Source organism: Antennarius striatus, chromosome 8 (assembly GCF_040054535.1).
Source record: "Antennarius striatus isolate MH-2024 chromosome 8, ASM4005453v1, whole genome shotgun sequence".
Taxonomy (NCBI): domain Eukaryota; kingdom Metazoa; phylum Chordata; class Actinopteri; order Lophiiformes; family Antennariidae; genus Antennarius; species Antennarius striatus.
The window spans coordinates 16,912,161-16,931,964 of record NC_090783.1 but is presented as its reverse complement, the minus strand read 5'-3'; the positions used below and the strand labels follow the sequence as shown (position 1 = coordinate 16,931,964).

Genomic DNA, 19,804 nt, shown 5'->3' with positions numbered 1-19,804 from the left:
ATGTTATATAAATATGTAATATACAGTAGATATACAATGCGTATATGATTTATTCCACTTTTTCAGTTTAAGTGAACCAAATCTGCATATTTATATAATATCAACAGATTTTAACACTAATTCCTGGAGAAATACTAAATAATAATGATTTTGCTTATGGTTTTTTTTTCTGTGATGAGAGCTGAGGGGGGAAAAGGTCTCGGGTTTTTTTTTTTCTTTCTTTGTTTTTTTAGAAACGGAAACCACCAACAGAGTCGCTTAAATGGTCCGTAGCCAGTGGCTTATACCTACCTGTACTACTCTCAGCCGAACATGATTTCTGTCAGCGGTGAGTACCTTCAGATGTTCTATATAATATAATCCAATGATCGTCAATGAACCTCTGGTGAATGAATATATATAGAAAAGCTATCAAAATATTTATCAGCTCAATTAACTGTTAAAAGTCAATGCACAGGCATGAAAGGTGTTAGTGATCACAGTAGAAATAGAGAAGAGGCAACAATTCTATATCTGTTTTTGCATTTGTGTGTGGAAGAGCAGCCATGGTTCTTTTTAAGCCCACAAGTAGCTCAAACACAATCATAAATAAAAAGAATGCTCCTTTAATATTCAAATTAGAATCATACAAGTCTTGCAAATGACGCCTTTCAACAGACTTTACCTCATTTGCTCCCCAGCAACAGTTTGTAAAAACAAAAATAAAAGCAAAAAAAGAAGCAGAGAGAATTAGTTTGAATATTTGAATTTAATAGTAGAAACGATGTACAGTCAGTATGACTAACATTGCACGCTGATGGTCTCCATGGTGCTCAGTTTGATAAAGAATATCATCACGGTGCTTGATCATAAAGTTAACTCTTATTTTTCAGATCTTTCAACGCCGCTGCCCACTGTCCTGATATGGTTTATTCATTTTAAGGTAAGACAAACACTGACAGGTGGGAACAGCCTCTCACTAAGCCCCGCCTTCTTTTTTACACATCTTTTCCTTTGAGGAAGAGGTTGGTGAAGGGCTCGCACACAGGGGGCTTCATTTTTACACATGCTAGTTGCTTTCTTTTTAAATGTCTCACATTTTATCTGTAATTACAGCCCTCCTCGTCTCAGGATGGAGAGAATACAACCACCCCCTCCTACCAGGATTCTAACTTCTCCGATCTGGATTACAGTGACTTTCCTGTGCCCTGTGGGAAGGAATACAACCGCCAGTTCCGTAGCTGGTTCATCCCGACCTTCTACTCCATCATCTGCCTCTTGGGGCTGGTGGGGAACTTATTGGTCATTATCACAGTCTTATCTTTTAAGCGACTGAAGACCATGACAGACGTGTACCTGCTCAACCTGTCCTGTGCAGACCTTCTCTTCGCCCTGTCGCTTCCCTTCTGGGCAGCTAACTCCATGACAGAATGGGTGCTGGGCCTGGTGTTGTGTAAAGCCATTCATGTTGTGTACAAGGTCAGCTTTTACAGCAGCATGTTCCTCCTCTCCTTCATCAGTGTGGACCGCTACTTCGCCATTGCAAAGGCCGTGTCCTCTTACCGCCACCGCTCCCAGGCAATGCTCCTCAGCAAGGTGTCATCTGCAGGAATATGGGTGATGGCCGTGATTTTTTCCATACCAGACATGAATTACACCACGGTTAATAACAACACCTGCACCCCTTACTCCAGCAGTTCAGACCATCTACGTGTCACAATCCAGGGGACCCAGATTGTTCTGGCTTTTGCCCTCCCACTCCTGGTCATGTGCTTCTGTTACAGCAGCATCGTCCAAACCCTTTACCAGACGCGTAACTTTGAAAGGAATAAAGCTATCAAGGTGATTCTGGCTGTCGTCACCGTCTTCCTTGTCAGCCAGGTGCCTTACAACCTGGTCCTCTTTTGGACCACCATTGTCACGGCACAAGGAGGAACCGACGACTGCAGCTATGAGAATAGTCTCCTGTACGCCGCTGATGTCACCCAGTGTGTCGCCTTCCTTAGGTGCTGCCTCAACCCCTTTGTCTATGCCTTCATTGGCGTGAAGTTCCGTCACGACCTCCTGAAGCTCCTGAAGGACATCGGTTGCCTGACCCAGGAGAGACTCCTGAGGAGCGCCTGGGGTCGTAGGAGAGCCTCCGGAGCCATGGACACCGAGACCACCACCACGTTCAGCCCTTAAAGCTGTTGCAGCACCGGTGGCAGGATCTTCACTCCATCAGCTGTTCAATATGGGCTTCAAACAAGGCATTGATGTTACTGGGCTTTCATTGTTCATTTGTGTTTTTGTATTTGTAAGAAATTTACAGTATTGACTATGTTTATATTCAGTAAATAAAATGAAGCTAACTGAAAAAACAAAATATTGAAGTTTATTGTATTGAAGGTATATTGAGTTTTTATTCACCTTTTTACCTGGAATGTATAGATAGATAGATAGATAGATAGATAGATAGATAGATAGATAGATAGATAGATAGATAGATAGATAGATAGATAGATAGATAGATAGATAGATAGATAGATAGATAGATAGATAGATAGATAGATAGATAGATAGATAGATAGATAGATAGATAGATAGATAGATAATGTATGATGTTTTATATATTGAGTTTATGTTCACATTTTTTCCTGGAATTTACACTCTTGGGATGATGTCATGAGGAGTCATGGATCGTGGCTGCTGATTGGCTCACTGAGAAAAGGGTTGGGAGTTCATAAATAAAAGCATGCCACACGCCGAACGCTGCAGTAAAACAGTAAAGCAGCACCGGAGGAACCCTGAGCACAAGACAATAAGGTAAAATGACCCCCAGCTTTTCTTCAGATATTTCAATGAAACTTTCATTTACTTTAAAATTTAAAATCTAAAATTATTAATGCATCAAAACGAATCACTATTTTTATTGCACTGATGCCGTTTTATTTTGTGTATTTGTGTGATTTCACTGTGTTAGCAGTAGTGACAGAAAAAAGCAGTGTGTAAGCTAACTACAGTGCTCCACATGTACAGTACATGTGGGCATTGTCCTGATGACCCCCACCTCATGGTTACCTAATGAGGGCAATATTGGTTTAACGGTTGCAGACTGTTATTTCTGTCAAGGTATTAATTTATGTTTTTATTAACCAATATATTTATTCATATAAATGTTATGATTAGAAGCAGTTTTGCGATTCAGTCATTTATGTATTTAAAGGTTGATGGTTTGGCGCATGCCCACGAATCCTAACCCTAACTCTAACCCTAACCTTGAACACCCCCCACCCCCCCACAACCCCCACTGGTGTTGTCATCCTGCATGGCGGCCTCTGATACCCCTTAAATACAGTTTACTGACTGTTAAGACCCAGTATCGTTTCATATAGACTGGACACTAATTTCCAAACATCCTCCAAGTTCTGGCTGTTGTAGGAAAACATCAGCGTAGTCATGGTAACCACAAATCACTTGGGTTGACTCACTGATAACCACGCCTTGTCTAAAGCAGAGGGGGAGACATAACATACGACGATGTCCTCATGGATGCGACACGCCCTACCTGAAAGGCCATTCATGCTGAATCAGCATGGCGGTCTGGTGTTTACTCAGACCGTGTCACTATTCACAAACTCGTTTTATGTGCGGATTGACAAACACAGGAAACCACATGGAGTGACTCACAATTTAAAGATTATTTATTGTGTAACTGAGTGTCTGTGTGGTGTTATTATCATTTTATACTACTATTATACTACTCTTTGCTGTTATTTGTGAGATTGTTTTTTTGTTATGTAACGGTGAAAGGTGAGGAAGGGTTTACGTGCAGATTATTGAGATGCAGCATGGCATCATTAACAGTTCGTTAAAAAAAATGTTTCAAATGTTTGTTTGAATCACTGCAAAACGCAACCTTGCGTTGTGATTTAACGCAAGGTTGCGTTAAATCACTGAAATCAACAAAACTCAGCCCAAATAGTCTCCTTAAACTCAAGAAATCCCTGAAACCATCATTTAGACGACAGATAAAGCCCTAAATCTGGTGGATCCAGATTCTGTGTGTCACAATGCCTGAAAGAGAATGTGGGAAAAACAGAAAGGACAAAAGTGAGTTTGTTTCTATGGTGAACAGTGTAACTGATCTCTCTGCTTTCTATTCCAAAAAGACAGTGAGCTCTCCGAACATGATGCCTACAGCTGAAAGCATCTCCCACGTGATTCCCAATCACGTTCTGCGAGTCGGTCAAACGATCCGCCTGGACTCAGAGCAGGTGACTTTCAACCAACACCCCAGACCCTCAGAGCCAAGCTGCAGCCATGGCGACCCTGATCTCGATATCTCCCTGGATAATCTCAACCAGCTCATCCTGGAACTGGATCCGTCATTTGAACCCATTGAAGTCAACAAAAGTCCCACGTGTCTCAGTCCTCCCACAGGTACAGAACGACTGAAAAGCCGCCTTGCATCGAGTTGTTATGTTTGTCTGCACTCTGCTTTTACAGCATTAATTAAACACAATAAAGTCAACACAGTGGGAAAAAAGTCGGCGTTCATCCAAAAAATAAATGAGATCACTTCGGTAAAACCATACTCACCTTCGATAAATAAATACTCCCACAAACACACACACAGCCTGGAGCTCTGGAAAGTTACACTCCCTCTGAGTTTTCTTTGTATTGCTGATAATTTTGAAATAACTGCACCAATTCAGGTGTTCTGGGATTACTGCCCAGATGGGGACCACGCCTTGCTACTAGGCTGCAAAGCGTGGACAATCCTACAAGAGTCTTTAATCGGAAAGTCTGTAAACGGATTGAAACGTGCCGTCAGTGATGATTCCACTTCACATTCCACAGCACCAGCCTGATACATTGGGTATTTCACTTAATGCATTAGTCATTATTATGTAATTGTAGTTGAAGAAGTCACCGTCTGGCCCAGAGTTCTGAACTCGCTCATCTACAGGGTGAGGCAAGTAGATCATTAGGCACACAAGAACAAGTTTAGACGCCTATCAGGTTGTTACGTGTATTCACAACAGAAGAAATGTACAATGCAGAGAATTTTTGAAAGGAACACATGGTCTTAGTGGTGCTTGCAGGTCTGTGCATGAAAAATATCTTGGGACTTTTTGGAAATTTGTTTGCATTGGATAAGCCAAGCCCGTTTTACTAACAGAAAATCAAGCAGACGATAACACAGGAAGACTCACGCAATACTGTTTCAGGCTTTTTGACAACACTTTCCTCTTAACCTCCAGATGACTCCTGCACCAATGAAGATGACTCTCACTGTATACTGGTGGCTAGAGGATGTTCTCCCTCCTCCTTCTCTGTGGGTTCTTCACATTGCATACCCATCCCCACACAGAGCTGCTCCCCCCTGCCTCCACTGCCATGTGGAAGTGTACCCCGAAGGAATCTTTCACCCAAGCCTGATATGTCTTTTCCCCAAGGATCCCTGCAACTGTCTCATTCTAACAGAAATAGTTCCACGTCACTTCTCTCCACGTCGGTGGGCTCAGAAACCAGCTATATCCTCGGCAGGTAAGAGTAGTGTCTGGGATTAAACAGGCTGCAATATGCGTAGTAGACTATAGTGTAAACCAGGAGTAGCGTAATGATCTGTAGGTCCTCTCTGCACAGCAACCTGTCCCTGGCCAGTGAAGATGCTGAATCTCCAGAGTCCGTTCTCGCTTTCATGTCCGGCTCCTTCAGCGACGGGTACAGAACAAGACATTTTGATAACAGGTCCAGTCCAGAGAAGACCTTCCTGACAAGACAAGGACTTCTGCTGGAGCCTAACGGCAGAGGAGCACAGAGCAGTCCTGCTTCCCTCTCTGGGTCCTTGAATGATATCCCTGTAGTACTTGTTAACGGGTCACCGCAGTCAGATCAGCACATCCAGGCTTGTGGACCAGAAACGGACCGGATACAGACCAGCCCTGTGTCCAACTCAAAACCATTTTCCCCAAACAGTGAGTCACGTGCGTTGGGGTAAATTCTGGCAGAGATAGCAATTAAAAGACGCAATCCACTAATGTGTCTTTGTGGTTGTTTAGGTTTCCAAACCCATTTCAATGGAAGTCAGCCCTCCATGAAATTTGTCATGGACACCTCAAGATTTTGGTTTCGTCCAAATGTCAGCAGAGCGGAGGGTGAGAATCACATATATCATTAAGAGCTTTACTTATTTCTGAAGATACTTCATCTTGTAGCATCTTTTCTGTGTGGGATGTAGGATCATTCCGTAGTATAAATACTGACATGTGTTTTCTGATTGTTATTGCAGCTGAGGCGATGGTGACAGACAAAGAAGCAGGAACATTTGTGGTGAGAGACAGCACCTCCTACAGAGGTAGTTTTGGTTTGGCCATGAAAGTGGAACCTTCTAACGGCTCTCCTGGCGACAACCAAGGTAAACCTTTATGCGTTTCATTATTTTGAAATTGTGTGTCAAAAGATAAATGTAGATAGCGGCATTTGGGCACAAGAAAGATCTGAGAAGCCACAGCGACCGTAATTACAGACCGACAACGTGAACAAAGAGTAACACTAAGCCTCTATGCCTACACAACTGTGAAGATGTGAACGGGCATGTGCATCAGTATTAGTGTAGGCCCTGTAAAGACCTAAGAAAAGCAGCTCAAGTTGACGGTCCCGCAAACAAACAACAAGAATACTAAACTAAAAGAATATTTGTCAGAGTTTTTTTCATATTTTGTCCTTTCACCTCAACAGAAGAGAAGAGTTCAGATGTCATCAGACACTTCCTTATAGAATCAACGTCTAAGGGAGTACGGATCAGAGGTTCTTCACTGGAACCTTTCTTTGGTGAGCAAATTTGAAGTGCAGACATAATCATTTCTCTCATTTCATACTCATCGCCTCTTCTGCCACACCTGGATCCACCTGAGATCCTTAGATCCGCCTACTGTCCGTGAATGTAAACTACAGGAAGCATTGTAATGCACCACATCAACATGAAATGGTCTAAACTGAAACAGTGACTTTCATAGCAACTGATTTGTGGTGATCGTGTCTCATCATTTCAGGTAGTCTGTCTGCTCTGGTCTACCAGCACAGCATCTCTGCTTTTGCTTTACCTTGCAAATTACTACTGCCCTCCCATGGTAAGGTGTGTGTGTGTGTGTGTGTGTGTGCGTGCGTGCGTGCGTGCGTGCGTGCATGTGAGAGAGAGAGAGAGAGAGAGAGAGAGAGAGAGAGAGAGAGAGAGAGAGAGAGAGAGAGAGAGAGAGAGACAATAGAAAAACAAAAACTTCATTTTTTACTTGCTTCCATAGATTTGGGTGCTGAAGAGAAGAAAAATGACAAACCAGCACCAGAGGACAAGAGAAAAAAAGGTTTGTTTGATTTAAAGAATAGAAATGTTACAAATGGTAAAGAGTACAAACCAAGGAAAAGCAAAAAACAATGAAGGAAAAGTGAGATAAGACATAAAAATTCCATAATAAGCAAAAACAAGTAAAATCAAGTGGTTCCAAATGACATTAAATGAAACAGAATCATGTTTTCACAACTCTGTTTTCTTACTCTAGTAATAAGAACATTGGTAGCCAAGAGGAAAAAGCAAAATGTTGTTTTTTTCCTGTTAGGACAGAAATAAAGGGGCTGATTGTCCCAGCAGCCCAAGAGGATGTTGGAAGGTGGTTCATATAATTAACATTAATAATTTATTATCCCACCCATAGAGCCACATATGTCCATTCGTGCTCAGCTTCTAAACAGAACATAACCGTGTTTATATTTTATATAGCTTGTAATTTCATCTACCTGAACGCCGTCCCCACTGAGATGCTGACGGGCCCCTGCGCGGTGCAGAGGGCCGTGTCCTCCACACTGGCGAAGGCCTCGGGTTCCTTCACACCGACCGTGGTCAACCTGAAGGCGTCGTCCAAGGGCGTTACACTGACAGATGTCAACAGACGGTGAGATGAGTCACATATTGTCGACCTGCTACTGAGATATTACTAATTCTAAACAACAAAATGATGATGTTTTGTAGGTTTGTGTGAAAAATAAAAACATTTTCCTTTGCAGGCTCTTCTTCAGGCGCCACTACCCTGCCCGCCTGCTGAGCCACAGTGGTGAAGATCCAGACAATCGATTGTGAGTTTATGGTACACACTTGTGACAGTATGGCAATGGCTTCTTCTACAGTGGCCCTACCTAACTAGGTTCTGATTACGCCCAAGTAAACCTCGCATGCATGCAGCATACCAGCATGGTAGAACTGGTGGATGACAGACCTTATTCATTTTAGTAGTACCTTCTGTGATATTCCTGCTATGACATCAAAATATCAGCATAGACAAGTTAAAAAAAAGAAGAAATATATTTAAAAAAAGGTGTGTCACTAGTTTTCTTATTCTAATCTTAAAGCTTAAATTTGTCTTTTTTACCCCTACAGGTGGCTGAAAGGCTGCAGTTTTGCTGCAAGGTATCCTAAACATTAAATTATCATAATATTAGAACAATGTTGTGTATTTAACTGGGTATGAGTTCTCATTCCACGACTCACAAACCTAAAGTTTCAGTTTTTCCTTCATTTTAAAAAGCACTTTCTTCTACCTCATTTTAATTCAATGGAATCTTATCTTTTTTGTTCCAACAGGATGTTCGGCTTCGTAGCAAAAGGTGTCGAGGCCGGTGCAGAGAACGTTTGCCATGTCTTTGCAGAATATGACCCCCTCCAGCCTTGTAACAAAGTCATTGAGGTTATTCAGGCTGCTATAAGCAGGCCGTAGATCTCAGACTCACTCACAAGTAATCGACACTACTGTTGTGGTCAAAGACAACAACAGCACCCCCTATGGGTGAAGTGCAGCTGATGTTGTTGATGGAAATAAAGATAGAGAGGAGAGTCTGAAGGGCTGCTATCACAAACCCACTGCCACAGCATTTGACATGGACATATCTGCTTCAGTCCATCAAATGAGACGTTAGTGTAGGTGCTGGATGTAGGATATGATCGTTCTGACAAAAGGCACACAAACAAACCCAAACTGCAGTTTTCCCACTCAATCAACACTTTCTTTTGCTCCAAATCAGTTTGATGCACTAGTTCATGAAAAACTTTATATATGAAGCAGTTTTAATGTACAAGTGTAAGTATTAGAAGCTAACAGATTACATTCAGGGTAGGATGGTCAATCGCTTGGTTTGTCTTATTTCTTAACATAAACTCAATCCAGTGTAAATTTAGATGTAAATCTCTACCAGTGGATGCTATGAAAGATGAGAGACCCTGAAGGCTCAGAAGGAAAGCTGATCCACTTTCATGTCCTTCCATTTTAAAGCAGCTAAGCATAGTTCTATAGTTTAGAATGTATTTATTAGGCTGTGTGGTAAATAGATTTATTGTCTGTATATTCATACATTGTTTTATTGTATGACAAATAAACATGTTGAACAAATGAATGTTTATTTCTGAAACAGGAAGTCAGTGCATGATAATGTGTAAAACACAGAGCAGGAGAGAGAGAAAAAAGGAAACACAAAGCTGCACATAATTCTTAATTTTATTGTAAATAATAAATTGTTAGATAAAAGCGAAATACTTCATTTTGAAGGTCCGGAGTTCGCAGAATGAAGGGTACTTCATGAAGCAAAGAAAAATCAAGCAGATCATAAAGAGAATATCTTCATCTTCTTCTTCATATAACATATTCTTCAGCACCCAAATGCAGTTCACAATTATGCTTATCATTTTATAAATAATGTCTCTGATGCCAACTCAGATCTTTGCGTAAAAGCTCTTAACATACGGTATAAAAGAGAGAATGTGTGTTAGATACACTGCAGTGTTTGTATATACAAATACTGCCCTCCTCTGGTTAAGAGGAGGGCAACATAGACTAATTACTTCATCATTGTGGATTCCAAGATTTTTGTTCTCCATAAATACAGTGTACATTAAGACCAATGTCATCCAGTGCTATGCTAAGTGCTGTAGTTGATTGCGGTGCAAACATTTAAGGCTTGCATAGAAATGATTCAGGCTCTGAAGGGGCAGTGAACACCCCCTCTCAAATAAATGTACAGTAGTATAACACAAATGCAATCGACACAAGTCATTGTGACGTTATCAGCTGTGCATTTGGATTTTGAGGATGGTGTCCACCACACGTGTTAAAGCAATAATTTAGTTAGCTTTGTTAGAAAGGGGCAAACCTAACAAAGTAGTGCGGCCTCGTTCCTCGCGGTTAATGCGTTCCAGGATCCACACGCGAATAACGAATTCCATGATATCGCGAAAAACTATTTATCTTTATATTTACGGTAATATAAACAGTTATGAACCCTCCCCATACTGACATTAAACCACCTCCTGTCTGTATTACCTTTTATCACACTCTTATCGACTGTTTAAAGCACTTTTGTGTCTCATGGAAATGCGCTGCGTTCCGAGACTCACGGAACGCAGCGCACTCCCGGGTACCGTCATCCAAAAGAATGCGCAAACGGTATCACGTGACTACCTACTAAAAATCGTGCGATGAGGTGAAGTCGCGCGTGTTGTTGCGAGAATGGGCGAGGGATTTCTGACCTCTTGACTGAATATTCATTATAGAAAAGCTGCTAGATCAGCACAAAAGCCTGTCAGTGACTAGATTTAATGAGAACATCTCTCTTGCAGTCATCAGCTGTGATGCAAAGGTCAGTGGCGGTGATTTGACATGAGGTCAGGCATCATTATAAGTGATGGTATCATCCCAGTTGTCAATGACAGGAGATTCTTGTAACTTGATTCTTGTAACTTCAACATTACCTGCGTCCCCACAATTCAGTTTTATTCTGCGCTGGATGAGTGACAGGATTACTGCGTGATAGCTGGGATGCTGCGCGATCGCTTCATGATGAGACGCACTTCCACATCCGGGAGGCTGTCCTGTTTGGTCTGAGCGCAGCCTTCGTCCGCTGCGGCCATGTGCAGGTCGAAGCGCAGAGAAACCGACTTCTTCCTCAGCTTGGGGTTCCCTCTGAAGAAGGAGCCCTCCCACTGCTTTATCACTTTGTCAATCTTCTCTGTCCTGGACGGCAAAGAATCAATGAATTCAAGAACAATTAAAATCATACACGGAACATTAATAACACATAGATGGCTGCAAATTACCGTAAAAGTTCTTGACAAACAAACAAAGATTGCTTTGATCGTCAATTGGAAGGAAGGAAGTGACAAGAATAAGATTGTATGGAACGTCAGTTCCATTGACTTTAAATCAGTGGTTGGATGTCAGCAATGACATCACACACCATGAGTAGCCCTGGATACTCACATAGTAGTAACTCAAGATACGGGTCGTGCTTTGTGACGGTCGGTGGATGGATACAACATCAGCTGATCTCGTTCTTTCCCTTATTCATTCTCGTGACTTTTGTGTTTCTTTTCATTCTTTATCATTGTTTACGTTACTTACATATAATTAATTATACACAGGTAAAGTCTGCATGTCTATTGGTTGATAAAAATGTGTTTTCATTATAATTTAGTGGGTTTAGGACTTTTTTTTTTTACAAAGCTGGAATGAATAAAACTATTTTAGTTACTCTAAAAGGGAAAATCTTGTTTGACTTACAAGCTCAGTCACGGAACAGATTCAACTACTATCTCGAGGTTTGACTATAAAGGTACATACCCTGCATCATAAATGAAATTAATCGGTCTGGCGAACAGTTGAATTGGACACCAGTAGTGACTGATGGGCACAGCTAAACTGTAATAGTCTAACAGTGTGTCTACGTTTGTGGGAAGCTTTCAGTGAACTTGCTTTTGTGTATCTACAAGCCAACAAACTTTTGGATGTGTGTATAAGACTGGTAGTTTTTGAAGCAGATCCTAGTTAAACAATAAGGTATGCCACACCCTGAAGACTTCACACCATTGTGGAAATCTCACCAAGAATAAGTCTTCAAAGAAGGTCAATAACTAAAATGAACATCAGTTCACCGCACAATTTTTTTCCTTGAAAAGATCTGCAACCTCTCGGAGTATTTTGATCACACGTCATGTGTTCCCTGATATATTTATACTCCAAAACATTTAAGATTGATTTAGTCAAGAGATCGTTTGCTTCCCAGTTAAAAGGCGTTGAACTACCCACACTGTGGAGAGGACACGAACAGCGTTGCTGTTAGAGAGTCCCTGCTTTTCAGACTGAGCCAAAAGTGCTGATGACAGGTCAACAGGTTAAAGATCGATACGTACTCGATGGTGCCGTGACCCTCCGCGCTCACTCGTACCACGTTACCCTGCAGAATCTCCTGAGTCTTCATGGTGGAGATTGGCGAGTCATTATCTTGCTCTGGTTCTGCAAGAAAACATGACAGAAAAATGTAAATAAGCTATGACGGCCATGTTTCTTGTGATCGACCATGTGTCTTACCGGTGAGTATCACCAGGCTCTGCTGTCTACGTAGTATGCCTCTCTTCAGTACGTTTTCTGCAGGGAGAAGTGAAGGGATTTCAGGCAGGGGTTCTGACTTGGGCTCATCTGGACTAACAGGGGAGTCGCTGAAGTCGTTTTTTAGTCTGCTCTCCTTGCACTCCTCCGTGAAAGACCTGCACTGCCAGTGATCCATTGGTTGCCTGGTTCGACTCGTGTACCTGCATGCAAGAGGGCAAAATAAATGCAGGTTATGTCCACGTGTCTTGCATGAAGCTGGACAGATGGACAGACAGTTGAAGGTTAAAGGTGTATTTCCACATCTTTATGGTTTGACTGTTAAACTGCATGAAAGGTTTGGCGAAGTTTTGACTTGTCAGCTTTCCCTCTCTCTACCTCTTCACCTCACCTGCTCTCTTCAAGTTCTAGTAGATGTCGGTACGTGGTGATCTCTCGTTCCAGCCTCATCTTGGTGTTGAGGAGCTGGCTGTGGCGCTGGCGCTGGGAGCTCAGCCCACTCCTCACTTGCTCCAGCTCTCTTTCTAGACCAGCAACCACTTGAGAAAGGTCCCACAGCTGGCTGGAGTACAGCTGCTGGGTGTCCTCCAGGGAACCTTCCAAACCTTTCTCCTGGAAAGCCAGAGGAAATGAGCTCTTAAGGTTCTGATGCCAATATCAAAACCCTTTATGGGCACCATAAGGAATGCTGGTTATGACGCCACATGAATTGACTTGGTGACTCTAAACTGACCGTAGGCACAAACAACGATTCAATGCAACTGTCTGTGAGGTGGTTTAGTAGTAGGTTGTGCTGGTGAGCTTACCAAGGCATGCAGGGTTTCAATCTCCACCTGCAGTGAATGCCACTGCTTCCTGGCCTCGGCTAGTTCCGCCCTCGCCTCCCTAAGGGCAGTGCTGCCGAGCCTCACCTGCGCCCACGCCTCCTCCTCCTGGGAAAGGTGAAAATAATCAAAAGTTACAACCCCAGAACTGCCACAGCTGACAACGAAGTGGAAGTGAGTGGAATTGTCGTGTCACTGAATCGAAATACATGAGTATGGTTTCTTATTGGAACGTTTGATTTCCATTTAAAAACCCGTCTTCAGACACGTATGGTGACTGTGTGATGAAGCATCATTTCATTTCAGAGAACCCGGGGCCACATGCTCCAGACAAATACGACAGGCTGGAAGAGAAGCACGGGAAACCGACAGACACGCCCTGTGAATGCTCTTTCTCACTGAAATTTAGAGAAAAACCACAGTTGATGCTGTTGGAGGCATTTAAGTCATTAAGACAGACTGAAGCTGTCACTCAGGTCTGTGTGTACACAAGCGTGGAGCAGCTGTTAGATACTACACGCCCTTCGATCTCAGCCCTGATCGCATGAAGTGAAGCTGTCTCACACAGATCCAGCGAGGTAGGTTAGATATTGGTGGAAAGTAGCATCAAATTGAAATATATCAGTATAAATACCTTTGAATTAAACATGGCCACCCCTCCACCCCATGACCTCAGGCAGACGTTCAGCTGGATCATTCGAGTTACGAGCTGTTCTCTGAGATACGAGCCTCACTTGTCCATAGTTTTGTTCGGCGTACAGGCGTAATCCGAGATACGAGCAGTGCTCTGGGACACCACTCCTAGGTGGTGGATGAATACAGCGTCAGCTGAGACCGGATCTTGTTCTTCACCACGTGTTGGTGGATGGATACATTTTTGAGACCGGATTGCGTTTGTGTTGGTGGATGGATACAACATCAGTGAGACCGGATCTCATTTCGTTGGTGGAGTAAAGACGTAGCTCGTGTGTTCTCGTGACTTTTGTTATTATTTTCATTCTTTATCACAGTTATATATAATTAATTATACACAGGGAAAGTCTGCATGTCTAGGGGTTGATAAAAAAATTTTTTTTTAATAATCTAGAGGGTTTGCCTTTTTTCAACAAGGCTGGAACAGATTTAAATGATTATAGTTATTTTAAATGGGGAAATCATGTTTGACTTACGAGCTCAGTTACGGAATGCATTAAACTTGTATTTCCAGGTGCTACTGCACGTTAGTGGGGGGGGGGGTGTTCTCCCCATGTGTGTCTGGGGGAATGTGTGTGTACAGCTGTGCAGCTCTTTATTTACCCCAAGGAGCCACATTATAAACCGACAGGATCCAGGAGAGCTTATGGCTTCTTAAATATTTAATGAAGATCAGAGGTCAAGCTAGATGTGACAGATGTAGCACACTATGCTAATGTAACTATAGCTATAGCTCTGGGAGTGAGGAGGCAATCACATCAACACATTCACACTGCAAGACTACACATACAGACGCCCACATGCACAAATAAAGACAAACCTGATGACTCCTAAACCTCCTGCTCTCTCCTCAATCCCCTGATTATTTAGCATTTCTTTAAAATGAGCATAAGCCTGCCTCTAATAGACATGCTGGAGTTGTTTGAGGGTGTATCTGGGTGGCAATGGGCCAGGACATCATGACAGAGGCAAAAAAGAAAAAAGGTGTGTGAGTATGCATACCTCCCTGAACGTTCTTCCGTGTGCTCTGGAGGCTGCTGATGCTGCTGCCCCGGCATGGCTAGGCCCCACCAAGCCGGGGAGTGGATTTGTCCCAGCACCCGAGCCAAGTCTGCTCTGAGTCTGCGTTCTGATCAGTTCAAGGAGTTGGGTGAGCTCCATCCCTGTGCCATCCTCCACCGTCCGTCCTGCTGCTGCTGAGGCCGTCGCTAGCAGAGCATCACAGGAGGCAGCCCGCTGCAGCTGGAGAGCCTGGGCTGCCTGCAAACAGCCAAACAGAGGGAGCGAGGAGGGGAGGGAGGAGGCGAGATAGAAAGGGTGAGAGGAGTAGTGTGTGTGTGTGTGTGTGTGTGTGTGTGTGTGTGTGTGTGTGTGTGTGTGTGTGTGTGTGTGTGTGTGTGTGTGTGTGAGGTTGGTGTTAGTCAGCAGGAATGACAAACCGAGGAAAAGGAGGTAGGAAAGGAAGGGGATGAGAGGGATGAGGTCAGAGTGGAGGGACAAGAAATCATTAGATGTGTTGAAGCATAACTTTCATAAACCATAGCTCACTCACACACGTGCGTAAGCACACGCACGCAGACACACACACACACACACACACACACACACACACACACACACACACACACACACACACACACACACACACACACAGAACCGTGACAGGGCTATAATAGATTAGGAGAGACAGTTCAAGAGGCTACTTTTAATTTGCAGAATACAGGAACCTTAATAATTAATAATCTCATTAAACTGTCCAGAAAATAAGTTTCCTCCCAGTTCATCATTTTTCTCCTCTTCCTGCTCTTGAACAGATATGCGGCATGTGTGTTCAGAAGGTGAAAACAGACATTTTTCAAAATCCACAAAATCCCGTCCAATTTTTTGTCTTCTTACTAGATTCATGTGTTAATCTGAAAAACGTGCTGCATCAGTTCAGTGTTCTGCAGTCGGTGAACTGTGACTGAGGATCGACCTCATGGATTTGGTAACTGTGCTCACTTGAATGCATTTTGTGCCGGCGGTTGTGTTGTGCAGACTAGCAGAAAGTATCATGTATTTGTCTTGGATTTAGTGACCTGGAACTCCCGGTGCATCTCCTGCAGCTCCGTCATGGAGGCCTGAAGATCTGCCTGAAGCATCACACCGTCTTCATCGGCCTTCCTCTTGCTCCGTCTGAGCAGATCCACCTGCTGCTCCAGACGCTTGGTGTTTCTCTCCTCCGTCTCACACCTGAGATGTCGTCAACATCCAAGATTACTAATTGAGGCCCATTCTGTGTGCACCATACATCCAATTCCTCAGAACCTCATATAGCCTAGGGACGGGAATGGGCTGAGAAACTATACCAAAGTCCCGCAGATCAACGTGGGAAATAATAAGGTATTAGCATGTGCATTAGCCTTGCTAGTACAATGTGTACGAATATAAGAGTCAGGCTTGATCAGGATATGTGTTCCCACTCCCACATAAAACACATATTAAGGACCACCTCCTTTCCATGTGTAATATCTAAAAAAAATCATGGCGTTTAAAAAGTTAAGTAAAAGCAAAAGGCTTGTCCTTAGATAGGCTACCATAGAGTTAGACTGCTGGGGGACTTCCCATGATGCAATGGACTCTCCTCATGTCGCATTAACTCCTGCGACTTACTTGACTTCTTCCCTGGAGTTTTTATGTTTATCGTCCTGCAGGTTACAGCGGTCCGATCTACCGCTGGGATCATGGTAAACACCACCAGACATCATCATCACAATCAACATAGGTTTAACCCTTTTTAGCAGGAGCATTAGCATTAGCATTAACATTTCATTAAAGTGAAAAGGACAAAACGTCTTTGGCATCATTGAGTCAGTCCAGACTCTCAGAGAGTTCCAGCCAGTCCGGAAATAGAGCTATAAATAAATGTCATCACTGTCCTTCAGGGGTTAATGACTAACAGCAGAGGGAAGTACGTTCTGCATGGGGCGGGGCGGGGGGGGGGCACTGTGTCACTGTACATCAATACATAAGTGAAAGTGCTGACACAGCAGAGTCTGGCCTGGCTTGTGGTACAGGTTGGCTGACAGTAAAAAGTTCTTATTCTGTTAGGAATGTCGAGGTGCTTTATCGGCAAGTAAGAGAAACCCATTTTACTGTACTACAGTAAAATATAATACAGATTGTGCAATTTCCTCCGGGATTAATAAAGTATATATCTGTCTATCTGTCTTCATAAACATATTTAAATAATTACCTTCTCTGTACCTGATCAGTGAAATTGTGCAAATATAATCTGAACAGCGCTGACCTGGCCTGGATGGCAGCAGCTCTGGACTTCATGCTGTCAGATTGTAAAGCCAGCTGAACATTCTCCATCAGCAGCTTACCCACCTGACAGAACCAGAAACACGACACAATACAGATAAATGTCAGTCATGTTATGTAAACCTACATCAGTCACAGTGAAAAGGTCATTAGATTTGGAATCTGTCCATCCAAACGGGATGGGAAACACCTCTAAAACTGTTTGCTCCTGTAAGCAGAATAGTACGGATGAAATTGTATGAACGTTTTTAGTTTGATTTCTGATAAACAGCCGATGATAAACACAATTCCTGTTTTCCAGGGACAAAGAATTAAAAGGTGTGACCTCATTTGACGTGAGGCAGATCTGACTGAAGTCACCATGGCAACAGCACATGGTGATTACTGGATGAAGACGGATGTGGTTAGCAGGTTTATAGCATTTCCACTGCAGCCTCTTTAGTCTTTTGAATTTAGGAGTGGATCCAGAGAAAAATGGTGGCTCTGTCAACTTTTTAAATTTCTTTTAACATCGCTTGATGTGTTTATTCATAAAGGAGTTGTTCCGTGACAGAATCGGGTCCAAATGCCTGCTTCATAATAGTTATTGGAGTTGATGCAACAAGTAATTACTGCAACAATTTGATTTATTTCAGAATAGTTGTACAGCAGCACTGAGCAGAGTTTGGTACTTTGTGCTGCTGCTTGTGCAGTAATGATCAAAACATGTATTGTCTTATCAAGGTTTGTTTGACTCTGTGCTGTGTGGCTGTCTGGGTATAAAAGGGCGGCTCCGTCTCATTTATCACCCATGTACAAATGTAACACACCTTTATTTCCCCTTGTCTTCTTAAGATTGCAACAGTTCCAGAACAAGATACACCCAGGGTGACAGAAAGTCAAACATTTCACAATATTTACATCACAAACCTCACCATGCAGCTGTAATGTGGAACGTCTCAGTCAGCATGAAATAAGCAGATAAACCTGTTGATAAGATCTATTTATTGTCTTATGAGGCATTTTCCCATCATTAACTCTAATGTGCTGTAAATAAAAATGCTATATAAACAGTTTCTGAGGAGTAAAATGAGTTGATTCTCTGTTGAAGTTGTTCTGGTGTCTACCGTAGTCAAGGAAACGTCAAGACAACACAGGAGATGAGTGAATGTTTCAAGGGAATATAAATACCACCTACTCAGGCAGAAAGTATTGCTCAAAGCTTAGGAAACTGTCATGTCAGTTCACCTGAGATCCTCATATGAGCTGGCATTACCGGATTACTCAGTCAAATGGAATCTAAAGTAAAATACTTTACATTCCTGCTGTCATTAAAAAAAAACTGCTCTCGGATTCAAAATAGCATTTCTTTTAGCTTTTACAGACCAAATGAAAGAGGTTCTTTTCACTTTTTAAGAGTGCTTTAAATCTTTTTATGACATCAGACCTCTATTCTTCCAATCAGACGTTAGATCAACTTCAGGCTTCAGCTTTTACTGAGTTGTTCCCATGGCAGTTTAGTCATCAAAGTGATTCAGTGACACATCAAGCCTGTTCTGCAAGTGAACTCTTAATGTCGCACGCAGTTGTTTGGACTGGAGTCGTTAATTCTACACACCTGCCCCTGTTCCCTGCAAGCCCATATCGCCTCATGCACCGCAGCAAAGCATCAACTGAATCAAAAATCCCATTCCCACATTTGCATTACTGTCAAATCTTGTCTTTCAAACAAATGCGTCATTTCCAACACTTTTAAAAATGCAAATTCAAATGAGCACCTGACCATCAAACGCGAGGCTGACCTGGGTTCGGAGCTCATTGACAGTCTGTTCCTGCTTTGACCAGTCCTGTGAGTGTGCGGTGCTCCTGGCCCCCCAGTCGCTGATCTGAGCCTCCAGGCTGCGGTTGGCCTCCTGCAGTCTGTTCACGTGCTCCAGAAAGCCCTTCAATCGGACATTGAGTCCCCACAAGGTTTGACTTGAGTCCTGTAGCAAGTCCATGGAGAACTGAGGATGTGCACATTCAAATGTTAAACACACACACTGATATTTCCATACAGCCAAATGAACCAACTCAACCGGTAGAGCCTATGATAGCACGCACATCCTCATAGTATCGACCAATAGACTTGTTGTGCTTCAAGCAGAATGAATGCAGGGAGATAGAATGTCACAGTTATCCCAGTAAACAGCCAGCCTCCCATTTGAGATCACACGCTTTCACAGTTTATTGGGTAAATGTTTACCCAGCAATACTCACCTCATGCAACGTGGCCTTCCGCCAATGAGGCAGAGTGAGCAATAGTCCCTGTGTCAGCCCTCCTGGTCACACAGCTGATCCACCACTCCCTACAGCTTAGCTACATTCCTCTACAGCGGGCTGGAACTTTCTCCTTCCCACTGAGTTGGAGGTCATCGGCATACGGAGACGCCACAGAGAAGCTACTGTTAGCATACCAGCACCACACTTTTGTTTTTTAGGGCTGTGGTCTTCGGGATGAGATGTTCCTCTCCGTCCTGTCTCACCCCTGTCCATGCAGCATGTGGGAGTGGGCAGGGCAGTTGGGTAAACACTGGACACAGTGCTTACATCCCCAACGCCCAGGGTACCTTT

General features: G+C 43.1%; 3 protein-coding genes across 6 annotated transcripts; 2 read left to right on the top strand and 1 right to left on the bottom strand.

The window, feature by feature from the left end:
* The first annotated feature begins 274 nt into the window (after nt 1-274).
* On the top strand, nt 275-2,238 carry ccr7 (chemokine (C-C motif) receptor 7). Its single transcript, XM_068320990.1, has 3 exons — nt 275-328; nt 873-922; nt 1,096-2,238. Exons 1-3 carry the CDS (start codon nt 313-315, stop codon nt 2,161-2,163), a joined length of 1,134 nt encoding a protein of 377 aa, XP_068177091.1. The 5' UTR covers nt 275-312; the 3' UTR covers nt 2,164-2,238.
* A 452-nt stretch (nt 2,239-2,690) lies between these two features.
* LOC137599810 (tensin-4-like) lies at nt 2,691-9,337 on the top strand. 3 transcript variants are annotated; one of them, XM_068320971.1, is made up of 13 exons: nt 2,691-2,784; nt 4,135-4,401; nt 5,226-5,511; nt 5,596-5,942; nt 6,027-6,122; nt 6,257-6,382; nt 6,706-6,798; nt 7,020-7,097; nt 7,269-7,328; nt 7,742-7,913; nt 8,026-8,094; nt 8,396-8,425; nt 8,600-9,336. In XM_068320971.1, the coding sequence occupies exons 2-13, from the start codon at nt 4,149-4,151 to the stop codon at nt 8,730-8,732; spliced, it is 1,743 nt and encodes a 580-aa protein (XP_068177072.1). In that variant the 5' UTR covers nt 2,691-2,784; nt 4,135-4,148; the 3' UTR covers nt 8,733-9,336. The 3 variants fall into 3 exon arrangements, with proteins under 3 accessions (XP_068177072.1, XP_068177074.1, XP_068177073.1); XM_068320973.1 differs by having other exon boundaries at nt 5,611-5,942; nt 8,600-9,332; XM_068320972.1 differs by having other exon boundaries at nt 2,743-2,784; nt 4,131-4,401; nt 8,600-9,337.
* Nucleotides 9,338-9,467: 130 nt separating this feature from the next.
* On the bottom strand, nt 9,468-19,731 carry krt222 (keratin 222). 2 transcript variants are annotated; one of them, XM_068320983.1, is made up of 10 exons: nt 19,451-19,731; nt 18,994-19,197; nt 17,196-17,278; nt 15,985-16,138; nt 14,909-15,166; nt 13,196-13,321; nt 12,781-13,001; nt 12,372-12,592; nt 12,194-12,296; nt 9,468-11,018 (listed from the first exon to the last, which is right to left on the bottom strand). In XM_068320983.1, the coding sequence occupies exons 2-10, from the start codon at nt 19,189-19,191 to the stop codon at nt 10,805-10,807; spliced, it is 1,578 nt and encodes a 525-aa protein (XP_068177084.1). In that variant the 5' UTR covers nt 19,192-19,197; nt 19,451-19,731; the 3' UTR covers nt 9,468-10,804. The 2 variants fall into 2 exon arrangements, with proteins under 2 accessions (XP_068177084.1, XP_068177083.1); XM_068320982.1 differs by lacking the exon at nt 19,451-19,731 and adding an exon at nt 19,295-19,413.
* Nucleotides 19,732-19,804: the final 73 nt, after the last annotated feature.